This window comes from Erinaceus europaeus, chromosome 7 (genome assembly GCF_950295315.1).
Source record: "Erinaceus europaeus chromosome 7, mEriEur2.1, whole genome shotgun sequence".
In the NCBI taxonomy this organism is placed as follows: Eukaryota; Metazoa; Chordata; class Mammalia; order Eulipotyphla; family Erinaceidae; genus Erinaceus; species Erinaceus europaeus.
In genome coordinates this window covers 12296103-12321762 of record NC_080168.1, presented here as the reverse complement: position 1 = coordinate 12321762, position 25660 = coordinate 12296103, and the positions used below count along the sequence as shown (strand labels likewise).

The 25660-nt window shown below is 48.0% G+C and overlaps 1 protein-coding gene across 1 annotated transcript in view; it reads right to left on the bottom strand.

Annotated features, from left to right (window-relative positions):
* Positions 1 to 23876, bottom strand: part of ARMC9 (armadillo repeat containing 9) — a 129824-nt gene extending 105948 nt beyond the window's left edge. The window contains exons 1-7 of the mRNA XM_007519445.3: positions 23737 to 23876; positions 21956 to 22037; positions 16470 to 16595; positions 15438 to 15608; positions 13852 to 14007; positions 9750 to 9842; positions 6000 to 6024 (exon numbers count right to left, since the gene is read on the bottom strand). Of these exons, the coding sequence (XP_007519507.2) occupies positions 6000 to 6024; positions 9750 to 9842; positions 13852 to 14007; positions 15438 to 15608; positions 16470 to 16595; positions 21956 to 22006 (622 nt within the window). The 5' untranslated portion in view covers positions 22007 to 22037; positions 23737 to 23876. The remainder of the gene's footprint in view (positions 1 to 5999; positions 6025 to 9749; positions 9843 to 13851; positions 14008 to 15437; positions 15609 to 16469; positions 16596 to 21955; positions 22038 to 23736) is intronic.
* Positions 23877 to 25660: the final 1784 nt, after the last annotated feature.

Below are 25660 nucleotides of genomic sequence, written 5' to 3'. Positions count from 1 at the left end.
GAAATGACAGAAATTCTATAGTCAAAAGTAGAATTGTAGAGAAATGAGAATCATGTGAAGAGGAAAGTCGATCAAGCCTCACCTGCCAAGGCTGACTTTGTGGAGTCTGGGTCATACTGAAACCTGGATTGTACTGAAATCTGTTTTAAAAGATAACTCCCAGGGAGCTGGGCAGTGGCGCACCGGGTTAGGCACACATAGTACGATCAGCAGGGACACACGAATGGGTCCCGGCTCAGGCCCCATGCTTTCCACCTGCAGGGGGGTCACTTCATAAGCAGCAAAGAAGGTCTGCAGGTATCTCTGCCCCCTCTCTATCTTCCCCTCCCCTCTCAATTTCTCTCTGTCCTACCCCAAAAATAAAAATTTTAAAAATGGCCACAGGAGTGGTGCATTCATACATAGTGCAGGCACTGAATCCCCGAAATAACCCTGGAGCAATAAAAAACTTCCAACAGTCATCTGGCCCGAGAACTATCTCTCTGGGGAGGGTGGCCGTCTTGCCATGCGCATGGTCCCAGGTTAAGCCCAGCACCACAGGGGAGGTGCTACAGCACCAGAGGAAACTCTGGTGTTGGGGTGTCTCTCCCTCATCGATCTGTGAATGAAATGGCAGTGGAGTAGAAGCACATGTGTGTGAGGCCCTGGCTCCACTGGATGGATGGATGGATGGATACAAAGTCATGGGGGGGGGGGTTATGTGGGGAGATCTACTCCCAATTCCTGATCTCAGCAGGTCAGCCCTGGAGATCGTCTGTCAAGCTACTCCGTGAGTATGACTAGGGAGACAGAGTGACACCTTTGTCCCACACTGGTATTACCACTTTCTCATGTACACATTTATATGACACTAGAAGAACTTCTAGCAATGAAAGACTGTCGCATGTTTCTAATCCCATTTCATGGCGGTGAGGATTAAATTCTGTCCAAACCTTCTGGACAAGCACCATGCAGATAAGGAAAGGAACTGAGCCAACAATCTCCTGGGATCATTGGTGCAAATGTCCCTGGGGGTCCCTCTTAAAAAGGGACTATTTGTGGTGCCCCAGGGGAAGGTACTATGTGTGTGAACTGAATGGTGAGGACTCTTCAGGGGACTCAGCCTCAGGAAAGCCAGCGGTCCAGGGCAAGGAGCCCCTTTAGGGCTGAGATGTCTGTGTACATCTCTGAGTGTGGGAGCCTCCACTCAACCTACAGGCCCAAGTCACTGACTGCAGAGAATGGCTGGCCGCAGCTGTGAGCATCAGGAGCACAGCTCAGATACTTTCTTCCTGAGCACTAAGCAAGACTCAGACTCCTCATTCCCATTAAAAGTTTTATAGCTAAGCCAAAGTGCCTCATCACACCAGGTCTCAGCTTGTAAAGATGTCTTACTAGACGTTCACCCATTTTAATAAGGCCGTGCCAGGCACACCAGAGAAACACATGCAGGCTCTTCATATTTCAAAAGGGTTGACTTCCCTGGTATAAAAGGCTAAAGAACTGTACCCCATGTTTTAAACAAGATACATACATATATATATATATATATATATATATATATAATCTCCCAGGGCAGGTCAACTAAAGTGTTTGCTATGATTCCAGCTTACAGAGAGAGCCAGTCAAATTTCTCATTAATGTTTCTGCTGTCTTCAGGTCCAGATTTTTTTTAGATGAGATTTAATTTTAGAAACCCTGTACTGTTAAAGACAAAATGATAAGTTTTAAAACACAAATTTGCTTTCCTAACCACATATAAACCTAGAATCAATCATTCTATCTTTGTTTAAGATGTATTTATTGGTGGTGTATTGCCCCAAAGTCAAAGACTCTGGGGTGGGTGGAGGGGAGGGTTCAGGCCCTGGAATGTGATGGCAGAGGGCCTAGTGGGGGTTGTGTTGTTATGTGGAAACTGGGAAATGTTATGCATGTACAGACTATTGTCCTTACTGTCAACTGTAAACCATTAATCCCCCAATAAGAAATAAATTATAAAAAGGAGTTATGGGGACTGGGGAGGTAGCGTACGGTTCTGCAAATGACTCTCATGCCTGAGGTCCTGTATTAGCTCTCATTCATTAAAATAAAACTTTAGAAACATATTTATTGGATAGAGACAGAGAAACCGAAAGGGGAGAGGGAGAGAGAGCAGAGGGAGACCTACAGCACTGGGTCATTACACATTGTAACATGTGCACCCAACCAGGTGTGCCACTGCCCAGCCCCTGAATAAGTATTTTTAAAATATATATTAACAAGAGAGATAGATAAACAGAACATGACTCCAGCATACATAATGCCAGGGATGAAACTCAGAGCCTGATGCATTCAAGTCCTGTGCTGTACTGCTGAGTCACCTCCCAATGGCTTTTTAAAAAATCTTTATTTATTGGATAGAGATAGCCAGAAATCGAGAGGGAAGGGGGAGTAAGAGAGGGAGAGAGACAGAGACACCTGCAGTCCTGCTTCACCACCTGCAAAGCTTTTCCCCCTGCAGGTAGGGATTGGGGGCTTGAACCCAGGTCCTTACACATTGTAACATGAGAGCTCAACTAGGTGCATCACCACCCAGACCCTGACTATACACACACACACACACACACACACACACACACACACACATATATATATAATGAATTTTTTTTCCCCCTCCAGGGTTATTGCTGGGCTCAGTGCCTGCACCATGAATCCACCGCTCCTGGAGGCCAGGCCATCTTTTCCCCCCTTTGTTGCCCTTGTTGTTGTAGCCTCACTGTGGTCATTATTATTGCCATCGTTGATATCGTTTGTTGTTGGATAGGACAGAGAGAAATGGAGAGAGGAGGGGAAGACAGAGAGGGGGAGAGAAAGACAGACACCTGCAGACCTGCTTCACCGCCTGTGAAGCGACTCCCCTGCAGGTGGGGAGCCGGGGTCGAACCGGGATCCTTACACCAGTCCCTGCGCTTTGCGCCACATGCGCTTAACCCACTGCACCACCACCCGACCCCCTGACTATATTTTTTAAATTTTATTTAATTTTTAAAATATTTTTATTTATTAGATAGAAACAGCCAGAAATGGAGAGGGAAGGGGGCAACAGAGGGGGAGAGAGAGAGAGGAGAAACACCTTCAGTCCTGTTTCACCACTCGTGAAGCTTTCCCCCTGCAGGTGGGGACCAGGGGCTCGAACCTGGGTCCTTGTGCACTGTAACGTGCACTCAACAAGGTGTGCCACCACCCGGCCCCTTAATTTTCATTTTTTAAGTTGCCAACAGGGCTATCATCGAGGCTTGGTGCTTACACGATGAATCTACTATTCCTGCTGGTCACTTTTTCTTTTTAATTTTATTTGTTATTGGATAGACAGAGAAATTGAGAGCAGAGGGGGAGAAAGGAAGAAATAGACACCTGCAACCCTGTTTCACCACTCGTGAAGCTTTCCCCCTGCAGGTGGCTTAAACCTGGGTCCTTGTGTACTGTGAGCTCTTAACCAGGTGCTCCAAATCCTGGCCCCCACCATTTTCTATTTATTTGACAGGACAGAGTGAAACTGAGAGGGAAGGGGGAGATAGAGAGGAAAAAACAAAAACCAGAAACCTGCAGCACTTACTTCACCACTTGTGAAGCTTTCCCTCCTGCAGGTGGGGAGCCAGGTCTCAACCCAGGTCCTTGCACATGGTGATATGTGATACCACATTTTGGGGGGCGAGGGGAGAGGGAGGGAGGGGAAGAAAGCAAAGGGGAGGAAAAGAACGGAAAGAGAAGGATAAGAAAGAAAGGCTGGATGATAGTTCACCTGGCAGGCGGTGTGCCTTACCACGCATGGTAGCAGAGCCACGCATAGTAGAGCAATGCAAAAGTCTCTCGCCCCCGACTCGACTCTTGAGAATTTTTTTAATGGGAAAAAAAGAAAAAGAATTAAACAGAAAGAATCTGCCTTCATTAGATGTGGTAAAGGGCAGCAGACCCACTGTGGCTGAGGCCCAGAAACTGGTCTTTGTGTGGGGTGCAGGCCCACTGTCCTGACTGGGGGCGGATGGAGGCTGCAGCCTGGTGACCCCATGCAGCTCATGCATCACCTGCCCTCCCTGTAGGTACAGGTCCAAGGAAGTCTGTCCTGAGACCTGCCACCACTGCCCCTCCAGTGGACTGCCGCCCTGAGTCCCTGAGGAGTAGGCAGAGCCTGACGCTCCTTGCAAATCTTCTCACCTGAAGGCGCTGAGCATCCCCCACATGCACACACTATAGCAGAGGTACTAGGGCGTCCTCATTTTATGAGAAGCAGCGGTAGAGCACAAGGTTTGCATGTGGGAGGCACCAGCTTCCACTTCCGGTACCACCACAGGTAAAAGCTGAACAGCACTCTAGCTCTAGAGGGAGAGAAGGTACGAAGGGAAGGAGAAATCTCTAAAAGGAAACTGAGGAAGATTTTTTTTTTTTAACCAAAGCACTGCTCAGCTCTGGCTTATGGGGGGGGGGGGGGGAGAATTGAACCTGGAACTTTATCATTATTTATTTATTTTTATTTTTATTTTTTTTTAAAAGAAATACACAGAGTACTGTAGTTTTATTAAAAACTACTACTTGAGAAAAAAAATCTTTCACAAATAGCATAAAATTGTAGAATGGTGATCATTATTTATTTTTTTTGGAGGGCAAGGATTTAGGTTTATTTTACGTCAAAGGGTTCCATGCCAGTTCCCCCCAGACCTGCATTCGAGCCTGGGACTTTAGAGACTCAGGCATGAAAGTCTCTTTGCATAACCATTATGGTATCTACCTCCGCCCCAGAGGGGTTTGCATTCACTCTGCTGTGCACAGGCCCAGGGAGCTGTTTTAGGTGTTGAGCCCCTTCTGGGCAGCCAGGGTTATGCCCTCAGTGCTCACACAAGCCCAAGCCCAAGCCCAGGGCTGACCCTTACCACAGCAGTGATTCCACAGTGCTCATGCCACAGTGCCAGAGACAAAACCCAGGCAAAGGGCCCCAGCTGTGGATGCCAACCGCACACTGACTTCTCTCTCCTTTCAGAAAGAAAGCACAATTCTGGCAAAAATCACTCATGAAAAACCCGGTTTTATGGGGGGTTGATAGGATAATGGTTATACAAGCAGACTCTTATGCCTGAGTGCCTGAGGCTCCAAAGTCCCAGGTTCAATCCCCCAAACACCATAAGCCAGAGGTGAGCAGTGCTCTGGTAAAAAAAAAAAAAAAAGGGTTTCATACTAAAAAAGATAAAAGCTTGGCATTTTTTAGTTGTCTGATGTACCAGGTAAAGCAGACATCCTAAAAAAGTAATTTCAAGATCAAGAAATCATATAAAAATGACTGCAGGGGTTGGGGAGACAGCATACTTGTTATGCAAAGAGGCTCTCATGCCTGAGGCTCCCATGTCCCAGGCTCAATCCTCAGCACCACTATAAACCAGAACTCAGCAAGGCTATGGTTTCTCTGTAACTCTTGTTTAAATTAATAAAAGGAGGGGGGGACAGGCAGTGGCACACCCAGTTGAGCATACACACTACACTGTGCAAGGAAGCAAGTTCAAGCCCTTGGTCTCATCCGTGGAGGAGCTTCACGAAGGAAACAATGCTGCAGGTATCTTTCCATCTTGTTTGCCTTCAGGGTTATCACTGGGGCTCGGTGAACTACGAATCCACTGCTCCTATTTTTTTTTTCCCCAATTTTTTGGGTAGGACAGAGAAAAATTGAGAGGGCGAGATAGAGAGGGAGAAAGACAGACACCTGCAGACCTGTTTCACTATTTGTGAAGCTACCCCCTGCAGGTGGGGAACCGGGGGGCTCTCTGCACGGGTCCTTGCACTTCATACTATGCGCGTAACCTGGTCACCACCTGGAGCCTTTCTTTCCATCTCTGTCTCCCCTTCCCTTCTTAACTTCTGTCTCTATCCAAAAATAAAGAAGCAAAAAGATTGTGGAGCACTCTGCAAACAGCTGTCCTTGCTAAGTCCATGCTGCTATGGCCTGTGTCCCTCTCACTGCTGGGAACCTGGGCCGAGTGATCTGGTGCACTTACCTTTGTTACTCTGTCCACTCTCCTTCTGAGATGGGGAAGGAGTTCAGGAAGATCGGCATTCAGGATCTGCCACCCTGGGCTCTCCCACTGGGTGGCCAAGTGAGCAAAGAGAATCTCTGGGACCACAGAGGCCAGCTCGGGCAGTGACTGTACTGTGCCCCAGTCCGTAGGGGGAAGCCCTCCTCTCTGCATGTTATGCCCTGTGCCTCGGAGTCCTGCGCTAGTAACCCCCAACTTTATCTGCAGTTTCACTTTATGGTGGTGGTTCAATCACTGAAGCCAATCAGTCTGAAGATGCGCTAGCTGGAGTGGCCACACTCAGGTGACTGATGGCAGCATACTGTAGCTGCTTCCTATTGGCTATTCACCTCTGGCTGTGCCTGACTTGTAAATGAAACATGACCACAGGTGAGTCTGAGCAGGGCCAAGCACAGCTTCTGAGGGGCTGGGGGGCACCTGTGGTTTCAGGCGTCTAAGTGTTTGGGGAGGGAGGGTCTTGGGTCTCCCAGACATGTAAGGGGGAACTGCGGCATCTCAACAGCCCCCAACCAGCCTCTATCTCCTTCAAAACTTTCCCCACTACCACTGAAACGTTCTGCTAAAAATTCAGACCTGAACTCAGACTTTAACTGCATAACATCAAAGCTAAAACTGTGTCCTCAGAAGAGAGCAGAGGCTGGGTGAAAGCAGAGGGCCCAGGGGTCAGAAACAGGCTGGAGCAGCCGCTGGGTGGGGTCTGGCTCATTGTGACTGAAGGCGAGGAGTCTAGCTTGTTTTTTCTTTCCTCTTTTGCTGATCTTTTGAGATGTAGTTCAAATATACTTTCCCACTCATGTGTAGTGTACATTTCCATGGTTTCCTGTATGCTGCCTGTGGATAATTTCAGATCATCTTGCCCACCTGAAAAGGAAAACCTTGTGCCGGTCCTGCTCCCTGCTCCGTCCGAGGCAACCACTGATGGGCAGTCTCTCTAGGACTGACCCCTGCTGGAGCTTTCCTGTAAGTGCAGTCATGCCAGAGGTGCCTCCAGCAGAAGTCTTCAGGACTTACCCAAGCTACAGAGCAGTTCTCTGCTCATTTCTATCGCCAAGGGACACCTCACGGCACGGCACAGCTTGTCTACCCCTCCACCCCGATGGATGAGAGTCGTACTTTGCACCTATCTTGAATCATGTTGCCATGAGCACTTTGTGGACAAGTTCTCTAGCCAGGTTTTCCTCTTGGCTAGGAGCAGACTTGGTAGGTAGGTCACAAGTCTGTCTAAACTCGAGGACACCTGGCTTGTACCTGAAGAATGTTCAGTGAGGTGCACAAACCCAGATCTGCCCACAGGGCGGCTGCCTCTGTGTCTCCTGTCAGGGTGACCTGCACTGCTGATTGATGCTCTATAAGGAGTCTGATCCAGTTCCTAACTGGAACTAGCCGAGAGCTGTATCTTCAAAGTGTGGGAATGACCATGCTATTCTCCTGCCTGGGCTTCTTCAAAGGCTCCTGCTTAGCGTTGGGACTATACCCAGCCCTTCAGGTACTAAGCCTGGCTGGGTCATCCATCCCTGGTCATCCCCCCCACCCCTTATCACAACCCAGCTATCCCAGTGACACCCAATGTTCTCTAAACATTCTGGCTAGGAGCTTTTGCACCAGCTGGAATTCCTCATGCCCTCTGTGCCTGCCTCCCACACTCCCATTTCAGTGTTGGCCAAGAGAACCATTATCTTAACCTCATCTATTTCGAGTTCCTGGCACAGGATTCAACTCAAGAGATGCTGGAGGGAGCTGCAAATGTTTCCACGTGGCAAAGGAAAGCGAGGGCTGGTGTTTACATCCAGCAGGAGTGGAGCTGCTGTATCAGCTGGTGATCCTTCAGTGTAAACCTCTGTGACCTGCTCTAGTCAGAATGTTTGCTTTAAAGCACACTGGGCAGGTTGAAAGGTAACAAGTTTGCACATTGTGATCCTAACACTCAACAGTTACCAAGCACTGGATGTTCCCGGAACTTTAATCAAGTTTTATAAAGTGACTGAATCCTCAGACCACTCCTTTGAAGGGATTGCTAATGTTAATACAACAAATGGGACTTAAAAGTGCACATCTTTTCTTTCTTTTTTTTTTTGCCTCCAGGATTACTGCTGGGGCTTGGTGTCTGCACCAGGCATCCACTGCTCCTGGAGGCCACTTTTTCCCATTTTGTTGCCCTTGTTGTTACCCTTGTTGTTGTCATTATTACTGTTGTCATTGCTATTGTTGCTGCTGGACAGAACAGAGAGAAATGGAGAGAATAGGGGAGACAGAGAGGGGGAGAGAAAGACACCTACTGACCTGCTTCATCACCCGTGAAGCAAACTCCCTGAATGTGGGGAGCCAGGCAGCTCAAACAGGGATCCTTGTGCCGGTCCTTGCGCTTGGCACCATGTGTGCTTAACCTGCTGCTCTACCGCCCGGTCCCGCAAGTCTTTTCTTTTTAGAATCCTAACATATATTAAGTTGAAGATGAGAAAGTCTTTTTGAAAGGGTATCAGAATGGTCACAGGGCTGCAGTAATAGCTCACCATGTCTGGTTTGAGTCCTGATTCCTCATGGGAGTGTCATGGCATCAGAAAGAGCTAGTGCTGTGGTGTCTCTGTCTCTCTATCTGATGAAACCAGTGTCCCTGCACAGTGGAGCTGCGCATGTGCAAGGCCCCAGTTCCATCAAGCAATAGCTAAAGAGACAAGAATCCTTAAAGGCTAACTGGCCCTGGAAAATCAGCCTCTCATTGTCAGGGAGAGAGCGTCCATTCCACACAAACCTGGGCAGGTTCAGCACATCTGCTGCCAGGGGCTCTGACCACTCATGGTACCTTTCCACTCTCAGACGTATCCCATGTTACACTGGGTAGCAGGCTGGCTGCACCCCTTATGCATTTGCTAAAAACTATGAAACTGTACATTTGCACTGGGTAAAGCTTATGGCATGTCAATTATACCTCAAAAAAAAAAGCCTTTTTTTCTTTAAGGCTTGGGTTTGCTCCCTTGCAACTTTCATGACCGAGTAATGTTCTGGCCTCTCTCATATCAAATGAGTCAATAAATCCTGGAAAGATAAATAAATAAAAAGCCCTGATTTAAATATTTTAGGGCCACTTCAGCCATAAGGAGTAGCCTCAGGCTATAAAAGTGGTTGACTAATTTTCAAAGGGACAATTATTCCAAGGAGTTCTTCTCCTAAAAGACAGAGCTCTTGGGGGCTGGGCAAGAACGCACTGGGTTAAGCTCACATAGAGCAAAGCACAAGGACAGGCACAAGGATTCCGGTTCAAGCCCCTGGCACCCCACCTATGGGGAAGGGGTGTCACTCTGCAAGTGATGAAGCAGATCTGCAGGTGTTTTTCTCTCCCCCTCTCTGTCTTCCTCTCCTCTCTCAATTTCTTTCTATCCTATCCAGCAGCAACAGCAGCAACAGAAAAAAGATGGCCTCCAGGAGCAGTGGATTTGTAGTGCAGGCACTGAGCTGCAGTGATAAACCTGGAGGCCAAAAAAAAAAAAAAAAAAAAGATCTCCCCAGAAACATGAGTTTCTGGGTACATGATATAAAAGTAGGGCCCTAGTTACATCTCAGGGACCCAGGCCACAGAAGCAGACGCTTCCCAAGCACCCCTCCTACAGTACTGTACACCCCTATTAACTTGGGTTACAGAGGGTGGGGACCACCTCGGCAGTGAGCCTCTCACAACCTTGGAGGCCATGAGTGGGCCCTGCTTGCAAAGGATACGTACAATGTTAACAGCTTCGGAGTGCTACTGGCTCTAAATGTTAAGGCCAGAAAATTTTCCAACTTCAGTTTTAATTCTGGAGTCCAAGAGTCCTAAAGAGAAAGGGAAAAGAAAAAAAAAAAAAAAGGATTAAATTTTATTTCTCATGGGGGTCAGGCGGTAGCGCAGCGGGTTAAGTGCACATGGCTCGAAGTGCAAGGACTGGCATAAGGATCCTGGTTAGAGCCCCCGGCTCCCCACCTGCAAAGGAGTCGCTTCATAAGCCATAAAGCAGGTCTGTAAGTGTCTATCTTTCTCTTCCCCTCCTCTCTCCATTTTTCTCTATCCTATCCAACAATGATGACATCAATAACAACAATAATAATAACTAAAACAATAAAAACAATAGGGCAACAAAAGGGGAAACATTTTTTTTAAATTTCTCACAATCATAGAGGCTGCCTAAGCAGTTTTCAATTAGCCCCACCTATAAGGAAAACAATAAATGAAAGAGCTAGTGCTAAGGTCACACGATGTGTTCTCAAGTGCACCCCAACACAGCACGGAAGTCAAAGCAAGTTGTCTTGCCAGGGGTGTGACACATGAAAAAACCAGTTTCAAGACATCTGGACACTTCACTTAGAAAAGACTTGTGTAGGGATCAGGAGACAGCTCTGCCAGTAGTGTGCACGCTGTACCAAGCACTCGGATTTGAGCCTCCAGCCAACACGTGGCGGGAACAGCACAAATGGTGGAGTGGTGCTATTGTGACTTCTCTCTCCCCCATCTAAAAAAAGAGAAAATCTGCTAGGAGCAGAGGAATTGTGCACAGAGCCCTGGTGGCAAAATTAATTAGTTAATTAATTAAGTTAAAAGACACAAGTGCCCAAAGTAGGAGAGAACAGACTTCCTTCATAAATAGGGAAAAAATGAACCTGAATGAAGTTATAGTGGTAGCACAGTGGATAATGTGTTAGACTCTCAAACATGAGGTTCTGAGCAAGGCCTGATGGGACTTGGCCTCCTGGGGAGGGAGAGAACCTCATCTGGAACTTTATAGCCATATACTGATACCATGATTACAGTCTAAACCCACACTGTCATTAGAAAGTGTCCTGGCCTATCCTATGACCCTGCAATTCCTCTCCTGGGGATATATCCTAAGGAACCCAACACATCCATCCAAAAAGATCTGTGTACACATATGCTCTTGGCAGCACAATTTGTAATAGCCAAAACCTGGAAGCAACCCAGGTGTCCAACAACAGATGAGTGGCTGAGCAAGTTGTGGTATATATACACAATGGAATACTACTCAGCTGTAAAAAATGGTGACTTCATCATTTTCAGCAGATCTTGGATGGGTCTTGAAAAATTCATGTTGAGTGAAATAAGTCAGAAACAGAAGGATGAATATGGGATGATCTCACTCTCAGGCCGAAGTTGAAAAACAAGATAAGAAAAGAAAACACAAGTAGAACCTGAACTGGAATTGGTGTATTGCACCAAAGTAAAAGACTCTGGGGTGGGTGGGTGGGTGGGGAGAATACAGGTCCATGAAGGATGATAAGAGGACCTAGTGGGGGTTGTATTGTTATATGAGAAACTGGGGAATGTTATGCATGTACAAACTATTGTATTTACTGTTGAATGTGAAACATTAATTCCCCAATAAAGAAATAAAAAAAAATACAAAAAGAAAAAAGAAAGTGTCCTGGGCTAGAGGAATCTCTAGATAAGTAGGGGAAGCTAGGACAGATCTTCCCTGGAAGCAAACTCCACTCAGTCCCTAACCACCTACCCCCCCACACACACCTCTGCAAAAACTAAATAAATAAATACAGACACTGCCACAACCACAAGTAAAATGAAATTATTGTCATAACTGGAAGAAAAAAAAAGAAAGAAACCCCCAAAATTAAAAAGAAATAAGATACCATGAATGAAAACCAGCTAAAACAAAACACAGCAGAATTAAATCTACGGACTTCTGATACTAACGTTAACAGAGATAATCAAATATTTACTGTGTTAGTGTAAAAGTAAAAGACTCGGGAGTCGGGCTGTAGCGCAGCAGGTTAAGTGCAGGTGGTGCAAAGCACAAGGACCGGCATAAGAATCCCGGTTCGAACCCCGGCTCCCCACCTGCAGGGGAGTCACTTCACAGGCGGTGAAGCAGGTCTGCAGGTGTCTATCTTTCTCTCCTCCTCTCTGTCTTCCCCTCCTCTCTCCATTTCTCTCTGTCCTAACAACGACAACAATAATAACTACAACAATAAAACAACAAGGGCAACAAAAGGGAATAAATAAATAAAATAAATATAAAAAAAAATTAAAAGACTCTGGGGTGGGGTGGAGGGGGAGAGTACAGGTCCTGGAAAAGGATGACAGAAGACCTAGTGGAGGTTGTATTGTTATGTGAAAAACTGGGAAATGTTATGCATGTTCAAACTATTGTATTTACTATCAAATGTAAAACATTAATTCCCCAATAAAGAAATTAAAAAAATAGAAATAGAGGCGTACCAAGTTGCAGATGCTACTATGATTCTATCCTGACCTCCTGGGACAGATAACCTCACCTGTGTGCCCCCAAACCTCACCTCTCCAGAGCCCTACCCCACTAGGGAAAGACAGAAACAGGCTGGGGGTGTGGATCGACCTGCCAACATCCATGTCTAGTAGAAAAGCAATTACAGAAGCCAGACCTTCTACTTTCTGTACCCCAAAAAGAATTTTGGTTCATACTCTCAGAGGGGGAAAATAGTAAGGGGAGGTGATCAAAGGGCTCTGAACCCTAGTTTCACTGGGACCCAAATCATTTATCACCAGGAACCTAGTTTGTTTTTTTTTAAATATTTTATTTTATTTATTTATTTCCTTTTGTTGCCCTTGTTTTCTTGTTGTAGTTATTATTGTCGTCGTTGTTGGATAGGACAGAGAGAAACGGAGAGAGGAGGGGAAGACAGAGAGGGGGAGAGAAAGACAGACACCTGCAGACCTGCTTCACCGTCTGTGAAGCAACGCCCCTGCAGGTGGGGAGCCGGGTTCGAACCAGGATCCTTATGCCGGTCCTTGTGCTTTGCGCCACCTGCGCTTAGCCCACTGCGCTACAGCCCGACTACCAGGAACCTAGTTTTTATACTGTCACTGAAATGGAAATGAATCTGCACTCAGAAAGGAAAAAAAGAGGTGGCCCAGTGGTTTGGGAAGTGGCGCAGTGGATAAAACATTGGTCTCTCAAGCATGAGGTCTTAAGTTCAATCCCTGGCAGCACATGATGATGTCTAGTTCTTTCTCTCTCTCCTATCCTTCTCATTAATAAGTAAATAAAATATTTATGTGGTCCGGGAGGTGGCGCAGTGATAAGGCTTTGGACTCCCAAGCATGAGGTCCTGAGTTCAATCCCCGGTAGCACATGTGCCAGAGTGATGTCTGGTTCTTTCTCTCTCCTCTTTATCTTTCTCATTAATAAATAAATATTTAAATATTTAAAAATAATAATAAATAAATAAGATATTTTTTTTAAAAAAGAGGTGGCCCAATGGAGAAAGAGTCGGACTCTCAAGTGCGAGGTCCTGAGTCTGACCCCTGGCACTGCATGTGCTGGAGTGATGTTCCGGTCTCCTCCCACTTGACAGACAGACAGGTAGATACACACACACATGCACACATCTTTTGTAAAAAGGCAAAAAGCAGAGGGCCAGAGACATAGCTCATCTGGATAGTGTGTTTGCTTTGCCATGAGCTTGACCCAGGTTCCAGCCTAGGCCCCCACTGCATTTGAGGAAGCTTCAATAAGGTGGTATCTTGCTTGCACACACTCACACTCTCTCCCTCTCCCTCCCCCTCCCCCCTTACTCTCTACCTCTCTCTCTCTGTATGGGCCAGGGGTGGAGCTTGGTAGTGAAGTACATGCTTTGCGTGTATGAGACTCTAGGCTTGGTCCTGGCACCATTGAAAAATGGAAAAATTAAGTAAAACAAATTAAAAGTACATATAAAATAGGTGACATCAACACATGTGAGAATCATTCATCATCCAGAAACTTTCACAGGGACAGGCTGATGGTGCAGTGTCACCCAGCATCTGATGACTGACCGATCCTGAGCCAGCCCTCACCTGGAAGAGCTCTCTGAACGAGGGGTGCACCCGAGGGTTGGGGACAAATGGCAGCGCGTAGAAGGGGAGGAACTCGGTGGTCTGGCTCAAGGCTGCCCCCTTGGTCTCCAAGTAGGTCTTGAAGTAAGAAATCCTGTGGTTCAGTGCCTCTTTGTCCTACAAGGAAGGCAGAGATTGGCTGAGGCCTCCCACTAGATGCCCAGACTGCCCCCACACTCTCACAGGCTCCTGCAGCCCAGCCCCACTGCCAGCCTGCCCGCCGTCCAGCATGGGCACTGTCCCCAGCTCCTCTGCCATCAGCCCTTTTAGCTGAGCAGAACTGCCAGGACTATCAGAGAGCAGACAGCTGGCTCAACAGGCAGTGTTTTCACCTTATCGCCACCTCATTTCCTTATAATTCTTCATAAACATTTTTTTATTTTGTCTTATGTGGCACCAGCAGTGAACCCAGGGCCTCAAGCATATATGACACTCCAACCTTCTCACTCTACTTTAGAGGAGAAGAGTACGGGGAGTGGGGAGGGAGGAAGGAAGGATACAAAGAGACAGGTCACAGCACTGTTCCACTACCATGGCGCTCTGGTGCGGTCCATGGTGTTACTATGTGGGGTCTGGGTTCAAACCCAGGGCCTCGCACATGGCAAAGCGCTCTCTCTACCAGGTGAATGACAATTTTATCACCTGATATGTTGTTTAAATATGTCCCCTTTGACATGCCTGCATGTATATATTAAGTTGATAAAGTTAAGGTGTCCAGAGAAATGAAGATGCTGTCTTTATAGATGTTATCAACATGGGGCTGAGGCAGCGTGCAGTGGGGAGGGACGTGTCTGCCATGAGTGCAACCCCACTCACTTACTGATACTGCACAAAAACAACACACACACGATCATCATAAATGGCAGGGGTGCCCTGGTTTCTCACTTAAAACAATTAGGGGGACAGTGAGGTAGGTGCCCTGGCAGGCTGGTCTGCCCTGCCATGCTGAGCCCCCCATGAGAGCACCACAGCACTGGGGGGAGCTTTGGCACTGTGGTGTCTATAAGCCCAGCTAAAAAAGTCAGCTTAGAGCAATACTGATGGCCTGATAGCACAATGGCTCTACAGACTTCCATGTGTGAGGTTTGAAGGTCCCAGGTTCAGTCCCCAGTACCACCAGAAGCCAGAGCCGAGCAGAGCTCTGGCTGATAAAAAGAAAGCAGTGCAGTGGCGAGATGGCTCAGCAGGTACAGTGTGTGCCTCCCCATGTGCGGGGCCCTGGGCTTGGTTCCTGGTACTACATGGACCACCATGCACAGCACCAGGGGAACTCTGGGTGACAGAGCACACCTCTCCCCCAAAGGATAGAAAATAAGAAGTGAGCCAGGGGACTGCTCAGCAGCATCACTCCCCCAGCAATGCATAAAAATATGTCAGGAAAAATGGCTGGGTGTGATGTGGGAAAATCCCTCACCGGACACATAAGCACCGTAACAAAACGCCCACCCCGTAAGCCAGTGCTCACATGGAAAGCAGAACAGCTCACGTGCACACACTCCCCCATATACATGACCCTTGGGACCAACCCCAACCACAGGTGGACCTACAGGCCTCCCGGTGCCATGCTTCAGCAGGTAGATGGCGAAGTGTATATTCAGGTAGAACTCCAGCTTCTGGGCAAGGGAGTCGCCGGCCCGGATGGCAGCAGGAACGTGCTCCTCCCACAAGTCGAAGAACACCTTCTGCTCTCCACTGTCAAAAGCAGCAAGGAAGTCCTTCTGTGGAAAAGACCTGAGACTGAGAGCAGTTTGGGGGGGTCCTGGCCCCTTCCTCCACCCTCAGCCCATGAACTCCTGTTTCTGAGGTTCAAGAGGAGACTCAGTAACCCCGTCAGAGGCAAAACTCAGGAAAACTGATGCTGAGGCCTTCAGACTTGGAATGAGACTCCCACAGCCTACCAGCCCTTTCAGTGCTGGATACGGGTGTGACACTGGATAAATAACACCTGGGAGCCGGGCGATGGAGGGGCGCAGGCTCAGAACCAGGCTGAGGTCACCTTGGCATGTGCTGAGTGTGCAAGTCACACGTCCCTGACTGAAAGTAGGCCTGGCAAGGGGCCCAGCAGGCTAGCGTCACAGAGGCCTGCTGATGACATGCTACCACACCACTGGCATCCAGCAGCCAGGGACGAGGCCCACTGGTTAGTCCACTTCAGGCACTTTGAGAAGATACTGACAGAACAAAGAAAATTTTCCTCTGAAAAGAGATGCCTTCTTCCTACTGAATGGCCAACTACTGAGATAGCTCTGCTGGGATACTGTACCACTTCCAGTGTGTAAAGTCCCACATGGAAGAGCCATGGATGGAATGGAAAAAAATAAAGTGTCCGCCTAGGAGGCAGTGCAGTGGATAAAGTGTTGGATCCTCAAACATGAGGTCCTAGTCCAATCCCCAGCACTGCATGTGCTATAGAGAATCTCTGGTTCTCTCTCCCTACCTCTCACATTAATAAACAAGTAAGTTTTTTTTCCTCTTAATTAAAAAGAAAATAACACATCTCATGGTCTGGGTGTGACTCTGACCATGCTCCTAGATTCCCAGCACCCCAATAAATTTCTCATCTTCAAGCGAAATGTCACCTGGATCAGCAGTGATTTGCAGTCCCTTCCGGAGCCACCAGCCGGTTTACCCAGGGGTTTTCCCTTCACTTTACACTCCTTTGAAAATATTTTCAAGGTGTCTTCAAATTCAGCAAAATCTAAATACTGTAAGAAAAAGAACAGAAGTGCAGACATCTGCACAAGTGTTTATAGACAAATGACACACATAAACCACTGTGCAAGTAGACTTCGCTGCTCTCATACCAAAGAAGTAACTGCATCAGCTCAGGACTATTTCCGAATGCTGAAGGGGTTAGTGGAGGCTCATCACAGGAGGGGCAGAATACACACACACACACACACACACACACACACATACACATACACACACACCATACACACACACACACTGCCTTGAAAGACAACATCCTCGAAAATGCCTGTTTTCATAAAAGTTCTTTTTCAGACAGAAATGTGACTCTCTTGACTCACAATTGTTCTTTTTCTCTCTTTTAATTTTCTACTAGTGATTTAATAGTGATTAACAAGATTGTAAGATAACAGGGGTACACTTCCACACAGTTCCCAGCACCAGAGTTTTTATTATTATTATTATCTTTATTTATTTATTGGATAGTCAGACAGAAATTGAAAGGAGGGAAGCTAGAGAGGGAGAGAGATGGAGAGACACCTGCAGATCTGCTTCACCGCTCACAAAGCTTTCCACCTGCAGGTGGGGACTGGGGACTGGAACCCGGGTCCTTGTGCACTGTAGCATGTGCACTCAACCAGGTGAGCCACCACCCGGCCCCAGCACCAGAGTTCTGTGTCCCATCCCGTCCATTGGAAGCTTCCGTATTCTTTTTATTTTTAAATGAATATTTTTATTTTATTTATTTTTAAGATTTTATTTATTTATTCAAGAGAAATGATGGGGAGAAAGAACCAGAATCACTCTGGTACATGTGCTGCCGGGGACTGAACTCAGGACCTCATGCTTGAGAGTCCAATGCCTTAGCCACTGCGCCACCTCCACGAAGCTGCCCTATTTTTTTTTCTTTTTAAAGATTTTCTTAAGACTTTCTTTTTTTTCACTTTTTTCCTTTTTGTTGCCCTTGCTGTCTTTTCTTTTTTAAAAAGTATTTACTTATTTATTTCCTTTTGTTGTCCTTGTTGTTTTATTAAGTATTTATTATTGTTGTTGCTACTGATGTCATTGTTGTTGGACAGGACAGAGAGAAATGGAGAGAGGAGGGAAAACTGAGGGGGGGGAGAGAAAGACAGACACCTGTACACTTGCTTCACTGCCTGTGAAGCGACTCCCCTGCAGGTGGGGAGCCGGGAGCTCGAACCGGGATCCTTACGCTGGTCGTTGAGCTTTGCACCACCTGCATTTAACCTGCTGCGCTACCACCCGACTCCCAGTCTCCCTATTCTTTATCCCTCTGGGAATATGGACCAAAATTCTTTATGGGGTGAACTGCTCTCTATCAAGGAGGGAGAGTGAGAGAGACAGAGACAGAGACAGACAGAGAGACAGACCAGAGCACTGCTCAGCTCTGCCATATGGCAGCAGCGGGTATTGAACCTGAGACCTCAGGGGTCTCTGGCATGCATGTTCTGTGCTCTCCCACACTTCACTATCTCCCTGGCCTGTGTGCAACCACCCGAGAAGGCAAAGGTGGAGCAGGAGGCCTGAAGGCTTTGGGTCTAGGTCCCTTCAGAGTGTCACTCCACCAGAAGGATCACAATGACACCTGCTCCCAAGAGAGAAGACAAGTCACTAGAAGTGGGACAGTTTCGCTAGTGACAGTGGCCCCCAAGCACCCAAGAATGCTCGCTGCAATCTGGACACCCACCCACCCTGGACAGTGCTCTAGAACATGCACTCCACCTGTTTGCACTTCTCTATCCTCCTGTTTGGTCTGGACCAGACACACCTTTCTGCTTGTACCTCCTGCAATTGAGCTCTTGCCCCAGGTCCAGTCCACAGCCTCTGCCGCAGGGACTTTCAGAACTGACTCCAAAGGCTGGGAGACAGCTCAGAAGGAGAAAGCACACACCTTATCAAGCAAGGGGCCCTGGGTTCAACACCTGGCACCAGGTAGAAATGCCATGGACTGAACCAGGGAAGCTCCACAGATGCTGGAGCTGTGCAATCATGCCTCTCCTCTTCTACTTCTCTCCTTTCTCTAAAAAAATTAGAGCATGAAAAAGCTGGGCTGGGAAGCCCACTCAGCAGTACTGCTAATGCACAAAGTCCTGAGTTCATTCCCTGGACCAATTAAGCAAAAATAAAAAAAAAGAATTCAACCACTGCCAGAAAGCTGGCTTCGTGATACAGGTGTGGGGCCCTGGGTTTCAACCCAGCATTATATATGTGCATGTTCTCCCTTTTTTTTAATATGTAATTTATTTATTTACCCCCATACCCATGGTCATTTAATCTTTGACAGTGGTGCCCAGACTATTAAATGGGGAGAGTCTCTTCAACAAATGATGTTTGGAAAATTGGGTTGAAATACGCAAAAGAATGAACCACTATATTTCACCAAACACAAAAGTAAATTCCAAATGGATCAAGGACTTGGATGTCAGACCAGAAACTATCAACATTTATTTATTTAGCTATTCTTGGACAGGACAGAGAGAAATTGAGAGCAAGAGAGAAAGGGAGAAAGAGAGAGAGAGAGACAGAGAGATACCTGCAACACTGCTTCACCACTCCTGAAGCTTTCCTCCTATAGGTGAAGACCAGCTGTTTGAACACGGATCCTTGTGCTCTGTAATGTGTACTCAACCAGATGCACTACCACCTGGCCCCTCCATCATATGCTCTGTCTCTTTCAGATCTTCCCCTCGCAACCACTGTTCAACTCTGGCTTATGGTGGTGTAGGGAACTGATCCTGGGACTTTGGAGCCTCAGGCATGAGTCTCTTTACATAACCACTATACTACCTCACTTCCTCTCTATAATGACAATGAATGAATATATAAATACATAAACAAGCAAATAGGGTTGTGGTTATAAAGGCCCTCTAGGAGAGCATGTAACATGTTCAGGGGAAAAGAATGTATTCATGACCACATTAACAAAGTCCCAAGCTCCATTTCTGGGGTGCTTTCATGCTTGGCTGCTAGGCTTCTGTTTCAAAGTCAGATAGTTGAATCTAGGGAGACATCAAGTGTCCCTCTAGCACCACCAAGGTCCAGCCTCATGCCAAGAGCAGTCGTCAGTGCCCAGAGCAGGAGGCAGGTTCCAGCCTTTAAAAGCTCTCTGTGTACAGAACCCAAGTGTCCAGAAAGAGGTAAAAGATAATGCTGGTGCAGCCCCTCAGTGGACTTCTCTATAGCAGTGAGAAGAAATAAATAAAATCATATTTATTTATTCCCTTTTGTTGTCCTTGTTTTATTGTTGTAATTATTGTTGTTGTTATTGATGTTGTCATTGTTGGATAGGACAGAGAGAAATGGAGAATGGGAAGACAGAGGGGGGAGAGAAAGATAAACACCTGCAGACCTGTTTCACCATCAGTGAAGCGACTCCCTGCAGGTGGGGAGTCGGGGGCTCGAACCGGGATCCTTATGCCGGTCCTTGTGCTTTGTGCCACGTGCACTTAACCCGCTGCGCTACCGCCTGACTCCTGAAATAAATAATATCTTTAAAAATAAAAATAAGGGCTGGGAAAGAGTTCACCCAGTAGAGCGCACACACTTTACCATATTTGAGGACACATGTTTGAATCCCTAGCACTACACGGAAGCACCATGCACATTAGTTAGGTGTTGTGGCATCTCTCCTGGCCTCTTCCTTTCTCCCTGTCTTAAGATAAAAAGGGAAAAGAACCCACTGGGAGTAGTGGAATCAGTTGGGTGTAAAGCATCAACAGGGGCTGGGCAAAGCTCCAGTGGACCAAACAATAAAATTGAGTAAGAAGTGGGCTGGGTGGTGGCGCACCTGGTTGAGCACACATGTTACAGTGCCCAAGGACCAGGTTCAAGTCTCTGGTGCCCACCTGCACCTCTATCTTATTTTTCCCTCTCTGTCTCCCCCTTCCTTTCAATTTCTGGCTGTCTTTATCCAATAAATAAATACAGATAAAAAATATATAATTGAATAAGAAAAAAAGGAAGTAAGCAAATGGGGGGGTTGGGGTTGGGGGGTGGTGCACCCAGTTGAGTGCGCATATTACAATGCACAAGGACCAGGGTTCTAGCCCCCAGTCCCCACCTACAGGGAGAAAGTAGGCTGTAGGTGTCTCTCTTACCCTCCTATCTCCCCTTTTTCAATTTCTCTGTCTTTATCCAAAAAATTTATAAATAAGTACAACTTTAAAAAAAACAGAAGCAGGGAGTCGGGTGGTAGCACAGCGGGTTAAGCATATATGGTGCAAAGCATAAGGACCGGCATAAGGATCCCAGTTCAAGCCCCTGACTCCTCCCCTGCAGGGGAGTCGCTTCACAGGCAGTAAAGCAGGTCTGCAGGTGTCTCTCTTTCTCCCCCCCCCTTTTTCTTCCCCTCCTCTCTCCATTTCTTTCTGTTCTAACAACAACGACATGAACAACAATAATAACTATAACAACAATGAAAAACAACAAGGGCAACACAAGGGAAAATAAATAAATATTAGAAAAAAATTTTTAAAAGAACAACAACAGAAAAAAAACACAGAAGCATGAAGCTGAGTACAGAGTCCCTACTCTATTACTAGAGTGTATGGTGTCAGCTCATTCTATAAAGCAAAACACAGATATGTGCATACATTTTGAATACTCACTGGGAGACTGGGCAGATAAATGCACTAGGCCATTCCCAGCCATCTCTGCAGAAGTCGAGGGGAAACTCACTCCTGATACTTCCACTGTTCTAGTCTTTCACCATGAGCATATGCTGCTTTTGTCCTTTGTTTCAAAAGATTTTTTAAAAATATTTATTTATTCCCTTTTGTTGCCCTTGTTTTTCATTGCTGTAGTTATTCTTGTGGTTGTTATTGATATTATTGTTGTTGCATAGGAGAGAAATGGAGAGAGATGGGGAAGACAGAGAGGGGGAGAGAAAGATAGACACCTGCAGACCAGCTTCACCGCTTATGAAGCGACCCCCCCTGCAGGTGGGGAGCCGGGGGCTCAAACCGGGATCCTTACGTGCTTTGTACCACGTGCGCTTAACCAGCTGCGCTACCACCTGACTCCTCAAAAGATTTTTAAGTGCTATTAAGCTTTCAAATGAGGCAGCCCAGAGATGGTGCAGTGGGGAAGAGTGCTGAGCTTACATGCAAGAGGTCCGGAGTTCAATCCTAGTATCACATGTGCCAGAGTGATCAAAATGATGCTCTGATTCTTTTTCATGTTAATAAGAATTCTTTTTTTTATCTTAATTTTGGCTATGAATAGAAAATAAAAACACCTGGAAATGAGTGGAAGGCTAGGAAGAAAAGCAGATTAGTTGTTGCATTGTGAAATCCAAGCATCACCAGTTTTCAGGTTCTCGTCTGACGTGCCCTGCTTTGCAGACCAAACCTACCTCCTTCACCAGTCCCAGCAACTCAGATTCGTGAGCCAGAATGTCCCCCATACTGCAGTGCCACTGTGGGTGCCAAAGGTCTCTGCAAGACAAACAAGTCAGAGAGGTTTTCATGTCAAACGTCTGCAAAATCACTTAAGCGCAGCTGAATAATAGGCCCCCCAAAAGATGCTCATGGACCAGCCTCCAGAACTGGCAAACAGGACAGGCGGCCAGGAAGGTTGAATTCTAGATGCAATTAAAACAGCTAAAGATCTGAGCTTAAAATATGGTAATTAGGGGAGTCGGGTGGTAGCGCAGCAGGTTAAGCCCACGCGGCCGGCATGAGGATCCCGGTTCGAGCCCCCGGCTCCCCACCTGCAGGGGAGTCGCTTCACAGGCGGTGAAGCAGGTCTGCAGGTGTCTTTCTCTCCCCCTCTCTGTCTTCCCCTCCTCTCTCCATTTCTCTCTGTCCTATCCAACAATGAACGACATCAACAATAACAATAATAACCACAACAACTATAAAACAACCAGGGCAACAAAAGGGAAAAAATGGCCTCCAGGAGCAGTGGATTCGTGGTGCAGGCGCTGAGCCCCAGCAATAACTCTGGAGGCAAAAAAAAAAATAGGGGAGTCGTCTGGATTAGCGAGCGAGGCTGCTGTAATCAGAAGGGTCTTTACAGGGAAAGAACTCTTAATTCTTTTTTTTGCAGCCGTGCAATTTCACCACTCCAGGGCCACTGCAGCTGGTGGGGAGTTAAGATGCTCCCCCAAGGCGGCCCAGCAAGTGGCAGAGAAGACGGTATAGGGCTGGGAGCGTGAGGTCCTGAGTTCGAGCCTCAGCATGCCAAGTGCCAGAGTGATGTTGTTGGTGTGTGCGCCCTCTCTCTCAAACGTTCTCTGTATAACTGTAAATATATCAAAACCTTAACAAAGAAATAAAATCTAGGGAGTCGGGCGGTAGCGCAGCGGGTTAAGCGCAGGTGGCGCAAAGCGCAGGGACCAGCATAAGGATCCCGGTTCGAGCCCCCGGCTCCCCACCTGCAGGGGAGTCGCTTCACAGGCGGTGACGCAGGTCTGCAGGTGTCTGTCTTTCTCTCCCCCTCTCTGTCTTCCCCTCCTCTCTCCATTTCTCTCTGTCCTATCCAGCAACGACGACATCAATAACAATAATAACAACAACAAGAGCAACAAGGGCAACAAAAATGGGGGGGAATTAGCCTCCAGGAGCAGTGTCGGCACCGAGTCCCAGCAGTAACCCTGGAGGCGAAAGAAAGAAAGGAAGGAAGGAAGGAAGAAAGAAGGAAATAAAGAAAATCTTAACAAAAACTAGATGTTCCCCCAAACCACAGTCGAAAGCGGCAAGGCGGGAGTGTAAATCCGGAGGGGCGGCCAGCACCCGTCCTGCCCCCGCGTGTGCGCACAGGAGGAGCCCCGCGAGTCAGAGCCGCGTCTACACCCGGGATGGCGCCTCCGGGGCGAGCCGGGCCGCCAGCTTCGGGAAGGGCCGGGGAGGCCGGGGCCGCGGGCTGGGGCAGGGGCCTGGAGGCAAGTCTGCCAGCGAGCGTCCCGGAGGAAGTCAGGGCGCGACCGGGGGCGGGGGCCGCGGGGACCGGGAGGCGACAGGTCCAGGCAGCCAGATGCGCCCCACGGCCCAGCTGACGCGGGGCCCCCAGGTCCGGCCCGCGGCCGGGTGACAGACCTCTAGGGAAGCGGCCGGGCCCCGCGGGGCTTCCCTCAGGGAGGGGCTCCGCAAAGTCGGGGTGCTCGGGGTCACCGGGTCCTACCCGGGTTCCTACCTGTAGCCCGGCCGCAGGCCCCCGCACCGCCCCGCAGCACCGCCGCACCGCCAGGCTCCAGCCGTTGCCCTGGCAACTGCCGCCGCCGAGTCACGTGGTGCGGCGCCGCGGCCAACCAGGGGGTGCGCGGAGCATGCCGGGAGGGCAGGCGGCTCCAGGAATTCTCTGCGGGCGGGGGGCGGGGGGCGGGGGGCGGGGGGCGGGGGGCGGGTCCCAGCCCGGTGCTCACTGGCGGCCTGAGGGGCGGGGGGCGAGGGGCGAGGGGCGGGGGGCGGGGGGGGGGGTCCCAGCCCGAGGGGCGGGGGGCGGGGGGGGGGTGGGGGGGGTCCCAACCCGGTGCTCGCTGGCGGCCTGATGGCGAGCACCTTCCCTCTCCTCCACCTTGCCTGCTTCCCTGTCACTGCCGGGATGCGCTGAATTCATGAATGATGGATGGACAGATACTAGAGAAACAAGATGATGGTAGATGATACAGAGATGCTATCAGATGACTTCTTCTTCTAGCGTTTGCCCTTCTTCCGTAGCCAGTCAACAGCGTCAGGTGGAGCCTGATGTAAAGTTTCGAGACCTCCTTTGAATCTGGAGAGGTGGCAGTCGTTGACTATGTGGGTCATAGTCTGTCTGTAGCCGCAGGGGCAGTTCGGGTCGTCTCTGGCTCCCCAGCGATGGAACATAGCAGCGCACCGGCCATGGCCTGTTCGATAGCGATTGAGGAGGGCCCAATCATAACGTGCTAGGTCAAAGCCGGGTTGACGCTTGCAGGGGTGTCTGTGATGAGGTGTTTGTTCTTTACCTCAGCTGACTGCCAACTCTGTTTCCAAGAGTCTGGAACAGAGAAGTTCAGTGTAGGCGTAGGGGACCAGATTGGGTGACGAGACGTCAAGCGTTGGACAGGGTGGGCGAAGATATCCACGTATATTGGCAGGTCCGGTCCATCGTAGACGTGGGAAATGAACTTAGATGATGCCACATCCCGTCGAATATCTGGCGGGGCGATGTTGTTAAGACTGATAGATGGCTAGATAATAGATTAGATAGATGAATAAATAGATTAAATGAAGATAAGGTGATAGATTATAGACTGAAGATAAATTAAACAAGGCTGGGGAGACAGCATAATGGTTATGCAAAGGGACTTTCATGCCTGAGGCTCCAAGGTCCTAGGTTCAATCCCATGCCCCACCAGAAGCCAGAGCTATGTAAAACATTATTAATTACCCAATAAAAAAAAAGAAGCCAGAGCTGAGCAGTGCTCTGGTCTCTCTTCCCTCTATTTCTCATTAAAATAAATAAAACATAAAAAGTAATTATAAATTAAATTTCTATTTTAAAAAGGATAAATAAATGATAGTTCTATGGATGCCAAATTAGAGGATGGGTTATACATAGATGGATTGATAGATTACATAGATGACAGAGGGACTGATTAAGAGGTGATAGATAAATAGATCAGAAAGACAGATAATCACTTTCTCTGCGAGGCTACCAGGGATCAGGACCAACCAGACCCACAACCTGCTGTCTTAGTTTGTTGGAGTAGAAGCCAGAGAGACAAGCTACACAACCTGGCCTTCAGGTAGAGAGAAAACAGGGGGGCAGGTAGTTGAGCTCACTGTGTTGGGCACATTCCTTGCCATGCCTGCAGTCCAGGATCAAGTTTCAGCACCACCTGGGAGTGTCACAGCACTGGAGGGAGTTCTGATACTGTGATGTCTCTTCTTCACTTTCTGGTTCTCTGAATGAAAAAGTGGCACTAGACCAGGTGGTGGCACACCTGGTTGAATGCACATATTACAATGAACAAGGACCCGGTTCGAGCCCCTGGTCCCCACCTGCAGGGGGAAAGCTTTTCAAATGGTGGAGTAGTGCTGCAGGTGTCTCTCTGTCTCTTTCCCTCTCTGCTAACCCCTTCCCTCTTGATTTC